The 14,800-nt window shown below is 40.3% G+C and overlaps 1 protein-coding gene across 3 annotated transcripts in view; it reads left to right on the top strand.

Annotated features, from left to right (window-relative positions):
• Positions 1–14,800, top strand: part of GUCY2F (guanylate cyclase 2F, retinal) — a 96,448-nt gene that overhangs the window by 13,580 nt on the left and 68,068 nt on the right. For all 3 annotated transcript variants that reach the window (XM_075184340.1, XM_075184339.1, XM_075184338.1), the window contains exons 2-4: positions 2,289–3,123; positions 9,821–10,122; positions 13,928–14,282. In XM_075184340.1, coding sequence (XP_075040441.1) covers positions 2,382–3,123; positions 9,821–10,122; positions 13,928–14,282 — 1,399 coding nt within the window. In that variant the 5' untranslated portion in view covers positions 2,289–2,381. The remainder of the gene's footprint in view (positions 1–2,288; positions 3,124–9,820; positions 10,123–13,927; positions 14,283–14,800) is intronic.

The following is a 14,800-nucleotide window of genomic DNA, read 5'->3' on the forward strand; positions in this document are numbered from 1 at the left end:
TGTATGTCTCCTAAATGAAAGAGGATTTTGTAACATTTACAAGAGTATTTTTTTTTAGCCTGTTGGTGGCGTTATTGCTTTTCTCTATATAGAGTTATTTCAATTCTGTGGCTATTGTGGTATCTCTTGCAAATGAATGGCTTATTATTCATCCATAGAAACACTTGCAAACAAAGAGTAAGTACACACCTTGAAACTTTTTATCTTTTTAATATATTTCACCCAATTTAAAAAGTAACACACACAAAGTGAACGTTATAATATTATATTTATTAAACAAAAACCGACATAAAATTCAATTACCTGGGATGGAAAAGTGGGCACTTCAATAGTTGGTATTGCCCTTTTAGAAAATGTAACTTGCTGTAATTTGCCCACTTCTCCACTGTTAGGAGTCGCGACGGTGCTTGAGCCGCGGCGGCTTAGTGTTTACAATCTGGCCATGGCTCGGCCATCGCTATGACGATCGGAACTTCACTTCCCCCATCATTGTCCTGGCCGTCACCAGGGCAACGGCCGGGACGCTTGTCTAATCTGTGCTGCGTCTGGGCAATTATGGGCAGCCGGATGCGTGCGCATTTAGGGTGATTAATTAATACTGTCCTGGGGGATAATTAGTATACGCTGGGGCTTAACTCCTCATTGGTCAGTGTGTCTATTTACGGCAGGGAGGGCATAGCCTCCCTGCTGACTATAGCGTTTTTCCTGTTGGATTGCTGATCTCGTCTGCTTTATGTCCTGTGAAATCTCTTGATTGACCTCCTGTTGTGACCCCTGACTTGTTATTTTGGACTCTGCTAGAGTTCTTCGGATATGTACCTTGGATTTTCCTGCTTGCTGCCAGCCCTGACCCTTTGCCGGTTTCTGACCTCTCTATCCGCTACGGAGCCCTGACCTCGTCCTTCTACTGATTATTCACTACCATCCTGTCTATCACCTCCTATTTCCTTGCTGCGGTATTGCTCATAAGCTTACACTACGCTAGAGTTAAGACTTGGGGTCACCTGAGTACCTGTTACCGCGACAAGCTCTACGGGAAAGGCGGCTGCTGTAGGTGAAGACCTCTATCATTAGCTCTGCAAGCTTATGTCAATAGCCGCTAGCCATAACATCCACGTGGAACTCCTTCATCTATGTGATGTTTGAGAACTTGATTCCATATACAACTAGCTTCCAGTCTCCTTCCACCACATATCACTTCCATTGAAACTAGACATGGTCTTTGACACGACCATTCTAAAACTGTCAGCTATTGTGTTTTAAGTATTCCCTTGGGTCATTGTCCTGTTTCAAGATATGTTTTTGGTTCATGTTCAAGTTTTGGATTCAATTTCAGCTTTTTGACATGGGTCATATTCTATATTCTGCTTAAATATTCTCTGGTACATTGTAAAATTCATGGTTGATGGGGAGCTGCACAGGTCCTATAGTAGCAAAGCATCCCCAAAACATAATATTTCTGTTACCATGTGTTGCAGCTGGGATGCGGATCTTCTGCTTTGTGCCAAACATGATATTATGTTTGATTCATCTGTCCAGAACAAATTGATCTCTATGAAACTGTATTCATGCATTCCTGATGTGCTTCCACCTACCTGTATGAATTGGAACATAACAGACCACATTTTCATCGTTTTGTAATACTGAACCTGTGATGCTACTATTTGATTACTATCCAGTCATTTTCATCTTTTTGGTGCACCTGATGAATATTTTAATCCACTTAGGTGATGATAAATCTGGGAATGTACTTTTTCCACCACAGAAAAATCGATTTATGTTGTTTTTTGTTAAATAGGTGCAAGGTGCCATTTTTATGTGTTATTTGTTAGACTGGGTCATATTAATCGTTTGATTGCATTGAAATGATCATTAGATAGCCATATGACAAATATATAATAATAAAAAGACAAAACATCGCACAGGACTTAGGGATATATTTACTAAAATGCGGGTTTGAAAAAGTGGAGATGTTGCCTATAACAACCATTCAGATTCTAGCTGTCATGTATTTAGTACATTCTACAAAATGACAGCTAGAATCTGATTGGTTGCTATAGGCAACATCTCCACTTTTTCAAACCCACAGTTTAGTAAATATACCCCTTTAGTCTCAAAACTATATTTTCTGTACATACAGTAAGTGATATTAGCAAGTTTTACTGCAATAGCTTTAAATATTAATACTGTATATTTAGACCTTTCATGTTCATGTTTTCTTACATGTAAAACCTAGAAGATTGCTTTAATTATACTGTAAAAATGACATTTATTATTTTTATTGACAGATACACACTCAATGTGCATTCATAATCATTGCGTGGTCTTTGTAAAGTGAAGCTGGAAGAGTCTCTTCATTGCCTGTTACGTGTAGGAGTGCAATGCTACAGGAGCCTTGGTCTTTTCATAGCTTTCTCTTAAAATGTACTGGTTACCTGAAATGGACTGAAAGTGAACACCTTACATTTTCATATTTTCCATCCAAGATTCTCATCTATTGGTCTTTTGTGATTATTGTCTGTTTCCCTCACCTTGTGACCGCTCTACCATACAAAATAGGTGTTGTTGGACCTTGGAAATGTGACCCATTGTTTGCCAAAGCTCTTCCACATCTTGCTGCCAAGTTGGCCATCGAGCACATCAACAAAGATGCTACATTAGATCTGGGACTTTCATTTAACTATGTGATACTTGATGAAGATTGTGAAACTTCAACGGCTTTTTCAACGTTCCTTTCATACTCTGGGGCGGCGTCAGGCTTCATTGGTCCTTCCAATCCAGGATACTGTGATGCTGCTACCCTCTTAGGAAAGAATTGGAACAAGGCAGTGTTTTCTTGGGCCTGCATCAACTATGAGTTAGACAATGTGAAGAGTTACCCCACCTTTGCCAGGACGTTACCTTCCCCCACCAGGGTTATTTTTAATGTAATGAAGTATTTCCAGTGGGCACATGTTGGGGTCATATCATCCAATGAAGATATTTGGAGGGACACTGGCAGGAAAGTGGCAAATGCCCTCCGAAGTAACGGTTTGCCAGTGGGAATTGTTGTGTCAATGGGAGAGGACAATAGTAGTATTCGGCAAGCTCTGGAAAAAGTCCGCAAGGTTGACAACCTACGCTGTAAGTTTGCATCGTTTTTAGCTTGTCTACTCTGACGTTTATGTAATCCACACTGCTGTCACAATGAGATCACAGGTACGCCTAATGTTATACAAAGCCCAAGATGATCGTGTGATATAAAGGGTCACCCTATCACCATCTATTGCTTAAGCTGGGTACACACTGAAGAATTGTTCAGACCGACGTGCTATCTCAAACGATTATACCTACGACTGAAGGTCCGATCAGTCTGGCGATTCATGCATACACACTGACACGATTTATCTTCAGATCTGTGCTCTTCATCTGGTCTCAGAACGAACAAATTAATTATTCCTTCTACAGCACACTCTACACTTATTCACTCTTACATTCAGTGCTAACATCGGCTGTAAAGAGCCCGACTCTGTAAACTCTATGGAGAGCGCCAGCATGAGTGCATACACACTGCATGATCGTTAGGTGATTGATCGGAAAAAATTGAACAGTATGACCAACCAAATAATCATCTATTTGGGCAGACTTTCGACCATCGTGTCACTACACACACTGACCCGACTTTCGAACGAGCGGTCGTATGTCGGCTGGTTGAGCTGATTATTGGACAAAAACCCTGCAGTGTGTACCCAGCTTTACCACGAAAGAAAAATCTGTATAGTAACTGATGAATTTGCAACTATTTGTGCATACATACTATCCATCCTAGATAGCAATTACTGCGCTAACAGAAGAAAAGGTGTGACAAGTCCACATATGCAGTGTCTTATTCATAACATAAATCAGCAAAAATAGCTGTAATAGTGGAAATGGACAAAATTTTAATTTATCAACAATGCATGTAGGTGCAAAATGTTTACTGAACCAGAGCAATCAATAAGCAATTAACTTTTATCTGTCTAGTGCAAATTAACCAAATTATGCAAGTGTCTTATTCAATGGTTTAGTGCATTTTACACCTAAATGTAATGTAAGCAATGACCTCTATTGACTGTATGTCACATTTGACCTCATAAGCTGAATACTTTTCATAGGTAGACTGGCACTGTAGTTAAAGTTGATGTCCACACATAAATTTAATTATTTGGTCAACCCTTGGGTATAGGACATACTGAAAATGCGCCACTTCCTTTTGATGTATGGGTCTCAAAGGAAAGGAAAGTTATCCCTGTAAGACCACGACAGATAATCGTGTTGTCATCCAAGAATAGTACAAAGAGGCTTTTTTTACTAGAGGCTAAACTCTCATTGGTCTAACAGATTGAAATGTTCAAATATCTGTGTCAGAAATTCAGTTTTGTTCCATTGAAAAAAAAAAGTTGGAGAGCAATCAGCAATCCAGATGGCGGTGTTCATCCTCATTTTGCATGCTGCACACGTGCGTCTTCTGGTCAAAACAACTTGTTTAAATGGAAATAGGACTGTTATCTAAATAAACAGAATAGAACATTGGTGATAACATTATCCAGCGCAAATAAGGATTAATTATTAAAATGTCTCTGCAGTGAAATCCTATTTGGCTTTTGCAGAATAGAGCATACATATATGGGTTATACAGAAGATGTAATAGAAACTCAAAAAGGACAGTGCAGACATGTAACAAATATGCATTGTATACATATGTGATGCTGATTGTGCTTTGTATTATAAGTGCATCTGAGTTCTCAAGGACTGTATAGTGTACAAACACACTACACTGGAAGATTAGGTTTAAGGTAAGATTTCAGTGGTTTGGGGAATAGACTATAATTGTAAAAATGGGATTTATGCGTTAATGAGAGGAAAAAAGCAGTGGAAAGAGATATGTGGATAATATGGTGGTTGAGGGGCTCGTTTTGAGTTGGATAAATTTGCGCACTAAACATACGTTTGAAAAGGAACATGCAAAAAAAGTGTACTTATGTTTATATGTTGAGACGGCTGCATCTCAAGATGTGTCAGGCACATAAACATTGCTATATACGTCAAGAGTACAATTGTGCATACTTACGTTCCACAGTAACGTAGACAGTAGTAAATGCTAGTCGCATTACTCTGTTTGTACACAAAATAATAATATATTGAAGTGTCATATACAAAAGAGAGAATATTATATTGCCAGTTATTAATAAATGTGAAGGTTACATTTTCAATATAAAATTTAATTAAATACAAACACTTCTATTGTTTACTCCTTTAGAAATCAAATAGGAATCTTCTTTTCTGCAGTTATCCATATGGAAATGTCAATTAAATAATGAGAATAGATGGCTGTGATGCTAAATATACAAATACTATCAACTGGAGGCGTCAATATGCAATCATCCAAGCAGAAGCTGCTTTACAGTGCTGATAATAGTCATCTTCATAATTACATATTGTTATATCAGCCCCCTAGTACCTGCACGTACTCTTCCTAAAAGGCGTATCTGGGGATACCTCTGATTGTTACTTGGACACTGCCCTTACTGTACTCATCCTTCCCTTGGCCACCGCTGCAGGTCCTATTCTGCCTCCTCAGGCATAAGAGGACATGAATCAAGGATGCACAACCTATGGACGTAAGCATTGTTCGTTTGTATGTACAGTGGGGAAAGTTGTAGCTTATGCTAAAAATGTTTAAAAAATTAGCATATGTCCAACTCTAAATGCTAAATGAGCTCATAACAGTGTAAGTGGGATGACAGTTGTTAAATTAGAAAAGAACAAGAAAATAAGAAAATGAGATAGGAGGAAGATAAATAGGGGTTAGGGAAAGGTACAAAAACAAACGTGAGAGAATAAAAAAAAATTGGTGTTTTGACACAATAAAGAGCAGAGAAAAATATTGATAATGCAGAGAAGGGCCATGATGTTGGGGGATAGAGTGAGTGACGGAGAGATCATAAGAAGGGAAAAACACAGAGTTGGTAAAACCAAAACAAAAGTGTTTAACACCAAGTAGAGAGATGACAACATCTTACATTGGAGGGATATACACTACATACAGTATGCAGTCATGGGAAGGAATGCAGAGGTGATAATTCCAAAGCTATGACCTCCTGTAGGATAAATGAGCTAGGGCTCTATGGCTATTTGCTCTAAAGAAGCCGTGTGAAGAAATCTTTGCAAGTATGACTTCTAGGGGTATATTCACTAAACTGCGGGTTTGAAAAGGTGGGGATGTTGCCTTTAGCAACCAGAGTTTAGTTATAATTTATTTAGTACATTCTACAAAATGACAGCTAAAATATGATTGGTTGCTATCGACAACACCTCCACTTTTCAGACCTGCAGTTTCATACATATACCCCCTAGTATGAGCCAATATAACCCAAAACACAGGGCCTGTGCACTGCTGATTGCACTAATGCAACAGTGATAAACCACTTCTCCTTGGCCTTTTTAATGTGGTTCCCAAAGTACAGAAAACAAGAATCACATTTAGTATCTCTTGGGTGATTTTATACTTATTAATAATTATCAATGTATTCTTTTGGTGATTTTGTCGTCTTAATCTATTTAACATAAGATATTGCTAATAAACAGCTGATGACACAAGCTCTATAAATAAGTGTACATATCATGCAGACACAAATCACTTGCAATCCTCCCTCAGTCTGGAGTATCATAACATAGACATAAATGTCAGTGAGTAATTCCTTCTTAAGCAACATTGATACGCACTTGCTGTTGTGGTAGTCACACATGTCCTTAAGTTTGTAGATGGTTTGGTGAATTAGATAATGTTGATGTCCCCACATCAGGGGAAGAAGCAGATTCCCGTGTTCATTTCTGTCATCATTTCCCATTAAATTGTCAAGTAATTAAAATCTGTTCTTGCTTACCCTACTGGAAATCATTGGCAAAATGAGTCAGCGGACTGTATAATAGTCAGTGTTTTTTTTATTGCAGAGTGATGTTTACTATTGTTACTACCAGAAGTAATTATTTATTGTGCATAAAATATTCACTACATTTACACTATAATGATTTCTTGTTAGGAAGATTAATTTAAATAGTATGAAATACCTTTTTGAAGTTATTGTACTTAAAGTTTACACAATATTCCGACATTCTATGTTCTAGTTCAGTAAAACATCACTGGGGCAGTTAAGTGAGCAGTGGCGCACGCAGGGGGGGTTTCTGAGTCTCCAGAAACCCCCCCTGCGCTAACTTAGTGCCCACCATATCGGCACTGTCCTATACAGCAGCCGCGGCGCTGCCAAAGAAGCGTCCGCGACGGTGCTGATACAGCACCGCCGCGGACGCTTCTTTGGCAGCGCCGCGGCTGCTGTATAGGACAGTGCTGCCGCGGGCGCATGCACAGCATCTCTCTCTCGTGGGTTTTTTTTTTTGGTCAGGGGGGGGAAACCCCCTGACAATCCTGCGTGCGCCCCTGGTGAGCTCTCTCAGCAATACTGACCGGTAGCAGTAAGACTCAAATTACCTCTTCGTCAGGCTAGAGTCAGGGAATATGCGTATATGTGACCGAAATAGTCAGACTTGACCAATCAATTCCACTCAGGGATCTAAAAATATAAAATGTAAAAAATATTTTAAGAGTATGAAAATTTTTAAAAAATTATATTATAAATAAAAATATACTTAGAAATGATTCCCAAAAGAAGTCATTCAAATAACATAGAATTAATATAGAGTTTGCTCATTCATTTTCTTCTGTTATCGCCAACCTGAGATGAAGAGACCACTGTTGGCGATAAGAGTTGCAGGGTGTCTCCGGGGATAGCTTCCCTTTGCAAACATGGGAAAGCCTATTAAACAAGGATAGCATGGGTACAACTACTGCCGTGATCCCCATGTAAAACATGGGAAGGCCGATTTCACAAGGAAGCTATTGGCGGCGAGACCTGGAGAATCATATCGCTGACAGTACCCCCTTGATGGATAGCGCAAATCCCTAACACTGGTGAAAACACCAATTTTCGCCCTTTAATAGATAGACCCCATAACCTGAATATGAATGTAATGCTTACCTCTCACTGCGTTCTGTTTGTACTGTTTTCATTGGAGAACTACATAAATAAGAAACGTTGGCATTTGTAAAGCATAGAGACAATGCACCTTTTGACAAGCAGTATTTTGCTCAAAATCAGGTTCTATTGCTGTATAGATTGTTTTGTAAAGTTATACACTACTAATATGATCGCGGCACTAATTGTATCTGTCATTTATTGCAATGTTAATATAAACATTTTCTTATTAGATTCCCCATGAGGTAAATGATATATTTCCAAAGGGAACTCCCCACCTCTTGGTTGCTTTTATTTACTTTGAAAAGAGGGATGTTGAGTGACTGACATGATGAAGTGAAGGTGAAAGGGTGACCGTCTCTATGGGCAGTAGGAGATGGTTTCCCCTAGCAACCGTAGGCCATATCTGGTCCTGTGGCTATTATAGCTCCATAAAGATCTGTAAATGAAAAGGAAAGCAGGTGGGATGAGAAGTCCTATTGGGAAAAATATTATGTTATTAGAAAACTGGTGGGAAAAAAATGAATAACCCCTGAGGTAGTTATTACCCAAAGGAATAAACAAAACCTATTATGTTTTATGTAAAGCTATAATTGAGCATTCTCAGGAATGGTATGTGTGTGGAGAACTTAACATTGCAAATAAGCACTAATGTAGCAATGTTATTTTTTCCTCAAACCTGCAATACATGGCAGTGGCTGTTCCACATTTAAGAATGATCCATAAATCCTGCAATGTCTGACACCCATTTCCACTGCTTGCTCAGGCAGCCGGCAGCCAGCTCATAACTAGAATGCAATCAGATCACTTCCTAGAGACATGGGTAAAGCAGTCTCATAGGAAACGCTGCCTTCATCTGTGCATGAGGGATTTGTGTCTAGTAGGATGTGCCTAGTGTTAGAGCATTTGTTTACATGCTCTAACATATGCTTGTAATGTTCAATGTTAATAACAGATTAATTAGCCTGTTAAATTGTTTCAATTGATATTGTTACTGCAGTTCTTTGTTTGTGAAAGGAAAATAAATAAATGTTCGGGCTTCTTCTCAGCACAGGCGGCATCTTGGGCTGGTCATGGTGCGATATTGGGCACAAGCCAAAATACAGAAAACCTTGAGACTTGCAAAACATAGATTTACTGCCATGTCCATCTGTATAGCCAACCACGATTTGTACCATGATTAGCGAAAAATAACTTGTTACGGTTCTGCATTCGTGATAACTCTTAATTTAAGTTACACAACTGAGAAAAACAATTGCATTAAAAAATCATCCATCTTTCTATATCTCCAAATAGGCTTTCAGAAATAGGAAAGAACGTGGACGCACAAAATTGGTTTAATTTAGCAGTAATTTACACATATTAATTGTTTACATATTAAATGCAAATGAACACTGCTGCTTCATGAACCATATTAATATTTTGGGTGAGATTTTTAAAAAGGGGCAGCATGACCCACCTTACAGTTTCCGTAACCAGGCAATGAACTAGCTAACTGGGGCTCGCATCAGGATTTCAGTGAACAATGATATACACATGGCTCCCATAGGCAGATGGAAGATATGTTGGACTATTGGATATTGAGCTGTGGTGCACTGGCAAATTATAAAGAATCTCTGTGAGGTATTGTCACCACGCATGACTCACCAGAATGTCCTGCCAATATAGAATGTTTATCGTCTCTTGTGGCAAGTCATGCTGTTTGTAGCCTCCATACAAAATATTTTATGCAACATAATTTTTTTAAGCATACTGTCTGTTTATTGCAGTGATCATAATGTGCATGCATTCTGTGCTTATCGGAGGCCAAGCACAGAGGCTACTTCTGGAGATAGCCCATGATATGAAAATGACAGATGGCACCTATGTGTTTATCCCATACGACACTCTCTACTATAGCTTACCTTACAATAAGACTCCGTATGAGATGCTGAGGCTCAACTCCAAACTCAGAGCTGCCTATGATGCTGTACTCACGATCACCGTGGAGTCAGAGCAAAAACACTTCTATCAAGCCTTCCAGGAAGCCAAGGACAGTGGTGAGGTTGTTACCAATGTGAACCCCACACAGGTACGTAGTGTAACATTCCCCCCAATAAATTACAATAAAATATTTCATCTGTTACATGTAATTTGAGGACAATGGAAGCAGATGATATATATATATATATATATATATATACACACATATACATACATACCTATCTATGCTGATTTGATGAGGTGTAACAATGTAACAAGCTAATTTGTAAAATAATATACACCTTAATTTGCCATAAAATGTAACTTCTCATTGACTGTTAGTGCAGAATTTCTCATAGCAAAATTATTCCCAAGTACACTAATACTGTACTTGTATGTTTTTTTATTTTTATTTTATAAAGTGGAATAACAGGAGCTGTACACTAACAATGTGTTTGTATGACACTTCAAGTTTTTGCTCTACTTCTTTAATTTAAACTTTTTCTCATCTCTCCTAGTGTTTCAGTCATTACGACTTTCTGGCCTGCTAAGGTCACATTTACTCCAGCAAATTCCAAACATATGTTAGTGGATGATATAGCATTATTCACTGTCAGTACATGTGAAACTATACTCAGAATTTCTACTTCTGCTCTTCTTGCAGAAAGTACTTGGGTTCTGTAATCTGCTCATTCATCTTTGTGCTTTGATCGGGCCATTAGGCAAACCTAAATGGTTACCTAGAGTGCCAATGATTAGGGGTGCCTAAAATGAGTGACAAAAATGCCACTTATCCAGTGTTTTTAATGTCCCCAAGGTGCCCCCACATGGAGCACCGTCCACTGACATTAAAGAGAAGCAGCCAGCAACTTCTTATATGTGAGTTGCTGGCTGCTGATCCTCAATCAGAGTCATAACTAGATATTTCAGAGCCCTGGGCAAGAGAGAATATTTATGCCTGCCTCCCCTAAAACCAGCCACGTTCCACCCAATGAGCCCCAGAATTGAATTAATAGTTTTCATGTTTGATAAATATGCATATTTCCCCTCAAACATCCCCAACATTAAATTAATAGCACCCACATTTAATAATTCCGCCCAAACCAGCCTAACATTAAATTAATACTGTTTAGGTTTACTAAATAAGCCTTTGTCCTCCCAACCAGCCTCAGCATTAAATTAATAACATTCCCACTATTTATGTAGATCTGTGCCCACCCCCATCCTCCACATTAAATTAATGGCATTCCCATTTAATAAACAGATATATATCCTCCACTAGATTTGACGTTAAATTTCTAACATTCCCATTTTACAAAAATGCCTATTTCCCCCACCAGCCCCCAAATCAAATTAATATCCTGCAAATTTCTCTCACATTTAAGTGAGACTATAATTGGTAATAAAGACATCACCACCTTTTGAATACTGATTGATATTTTTCTAATTATATTTAATTCCTTATTATGTTTTTACGGTATATATGTACCACAAAGAAAATCCCCCACTTCTGTCCAACAACCTCCTACTTGTTCTTTCTAGCACCCTTTCCTATGTTCTTTCCAGCCACCCCCATGTTCTCTCCATCTATCTCTCCCCCTGTCCTCTCCAACTAACCCCCTTTTTCGCCAGTCCATTCATCACCCTCTCTTCTTTCCAGCCCCAATGTCCTTTCCAGCCACTTCTCCCCTCCACTGTTCTCTCTAGCCACTTCTCCCCTCCAGTGTTCTCTGCAGCCACTTCTCCCCTCCACTGTTCTCTCTAGCCACTTCTCCCCTCCACTGTTCTCTCTAGCCACTTCTCCCCTCCAGTGTTCTCTCCAGCCACTTCTCCCCTCCACTGTTCTCTCTAGCCACTTCTCCCCTCCAGTGTTCTCTGCAGCCACTTCTCCCCTCCACTGTTCTCTCTAGCCACTTCTCCCCTCCACTGTTCTCTCCAGCCACTTCTCCCCTCCACTGTTCTCTCTAGCCACTTCTCCCCTCCAGTGTTCTCTGCAGCTACTTCTCCCCTCCACTGTTCTCTCTAGCCACTTTTCCACTCCAGTGTTCTTTCTAGCCACTTCTCCCCTCCAGTGTTCTCTCCAGCCACTTCTCTACTCCACTGTTCTCTCTAGCCACTTCTCCCTTTCACTGTTCTCTCCAATCACTTCTCTCCTCCACTGTTCTCTCCAGCCACTTCTCCCTTCCATTGTTCTTTCTAGCCACTTCTCTACTCCACTGTTCTCTCAAGCCACTTCTCCCCTTCACTGTTCTCTCCAGCCACTTCTCCCTTCCACTGTTCTCTCTAGCCACTTCTCCCCTCCATTGTTCTCTCCAGCCATTTCTCCTTTCCACTGTTCTCTCCAGCCACTTCTCCCTTCCACTGTTCTCTCCAACCACTTCTCTCCTCCACTGTTCTCTCCAGCAACTTCTCCCTTCCATTGTTCTTTCTAGCCACTTCTCTACTCCACTGTTCTCTCTAGTCACTTCTCCCTTCCACTGTACTCTCCAGCCACTTCATCCCTTCTCTGTTCTCTCTAGCCACTTCTCCCCTCCACTGTTCTCTCCAGCCACTTCTCCCCTCCACTGTTCTCTCTAGCCACTTCTCCCCTTCACTGTTCTCTCCAGCCACTTCTCCCCTCCACTGTTCTCTCTAGCCACTTCTCTACTCCACTGTTCTCTCAAGCCACTTCTCCCCTTCACTGTTCTCTCCAGCCACTTCTCCCTTCCACTGTTCTCTCTAGCCACTTCTCTACTCCACTGTTCTCTCTAGCCATTTCTTCCTTCCACTGTACTCTCTAGCCACTTCTCCCCTCCACTGTTCTCTCTAGCCACTTCTCCCCTCCACTGTTCTCTCTAGCCACTTCTCCCCTCCACTGTTCTCTCTAGCCACTTCTCCCGTCCAGTGTTCTCTCTAGCCACTTCTCCCCTCCACTGTTCTCTCCAGCCACTTCTTCCCTCCACTGTTCTCTCCAGCCACTTCTCCCCTCCACTGTTCTCTCTAGCCACTTCTCCCCTCCACTGTTCTCTCTAGTCACTTCTCCCTTCCACTGTTCTCTGTAGCCACCTCCCCATCTGTTCTCTGTAGCCACCTCCCCCCTGTTCTCTGCAGCCACCGCCCCCCACCTTTCTCTGCTGCCACATCTCCCTACCTGTTCTCTGCAGTAACCTCTCCCCCTTAGTTTTCTGCAAACTGCAGCAACTTCTGCTCCCCTGTTCTTTGCAACCAGTCTCCCCCCTATTCTCTGCAACCACTTTTCCACCCATTTTCTGTTCCCTCTGTTTTCTATGAAGTATTCTAATTACATTTTTGCTTCTTTTCTCTTCTTGTCCGCTTTTCTGCTTCTTCTTTGACTTCTTCCTGGCTTCCTGGCTTCACTTCTCTGCACTGATAGTGTTGTGATATCACAACACTCCTGGGAGCTGGGCTGATACTGAAATGCAGTGCTGCTCTGTAGACCTGGGGCAAATAGCAGGCAGCCGTAGTGCCCCTTGTCCTTTTGCCCTGAGTGATCGCACCACACTTGTTACGGCCCTGTCCTCATTGTCTGTGTTAATCTGAGAGTGTGACACTTACCTATGATGTTACAATCAAGGACCACACTCCCAATTCTAAGAGTAAATGATGGCAGCGTGAGTAGGGCTCAACGTGAAGGTTGGTCGATAACAATGTCTGGGTGGGCTTCATCTGTGGTCTCCCCCAGGGAGTGCACCAGCCCTGATTTCATAATGCACATTATTAACATAAATCCTATGCAAACTTATCAACATGAGCTTTACTAATAAATCTTGTTCTTTGGAAACAATAAACTGTGCACAAGATTCGTATTTGCATATCTACCTACTTTGGTTTATCTATAGTTCTCATAGTTCCTGTAGCTTAGAAGTACCATTTATAATTGAGTAATTATTGTTATTTTCTGCTTCAATATTTAGGTATCTCCCTTATTTGGAACCATATACAATGCCATCTATTTCACCGCACATGCTATGAATAGCAGCAGGGGGCACCACAGCTGGGTCTCCGGATCCAGCTTAGTCAAGTATTCCAAAAACATGCAGTTTTATGGGTTTAACCAGTGGATAAGGACAGACCTGAGCGGAAATGGATTCACTAGCTACGTCATTCTGGACACAGACATAAAGACCTGCGAGCTTTACCGTTCATATATTGTAGATATGGAAACAGATATGGTCAGATACATGGGAAGGCCCATTCACTTCCCAAATGGTGTCTCCCCAAAGTCAGACTCTTACTGCTGGTTTGCAAATGGAAAAATCTGCACTGGAGGTGAGCAAACATTTTTCTGCATAATCACTCTAGATTGATTTATCCAAAATGAACATGAAGTACTCATGGAAATGCTTCATATTAAGAGGTAAAACCTGGGAGGATTTCAGGTGTCTGAGATCACCCTTTTGACAAGAAAGGAGCGATTTAAATTATGATGACAAACACTTGTACTACAATGTCTAGGAAGCTCTATCATGTGATTTGTAGTCCTGTTTCTTCTCCATTTGTATATGTGTATGATGTGTAGCTTACCTCCTGTGCTTTGGTTCTTCAACTTTATTGTAATCTTGGGCCAATAGCTCTATTTTTACAAGCCTCTTATTCTAACAGAAAATGAAACATTCTTTGGACTCATTTTGAAAGTAAGTCTGTGATTTATAACATATTATTATTATTATTATTATTATTACTTTTATTAATTGTTCACTTTGCAGTTGTTTTATGTTTTAAAGAGTTTATTATTAAATGTGCTATGTTAATATCCACTTTGTAGGAATTTCACATAACAAACAATC

Source organism: Mixophyes fleayi, chromosome 9 (assembly GCF_038048845.1).
Source record: "Mixophyes fleayi isolate aMixFle1 chromosome 9, aMixFle1.hap1, whole genome shotgun sequence".
NCBI lineage: Eukaryota > Metazoa > Chordata > Amphibia > Anura > Limnodynastidae > Mixophyes > Mixophyes fleayi.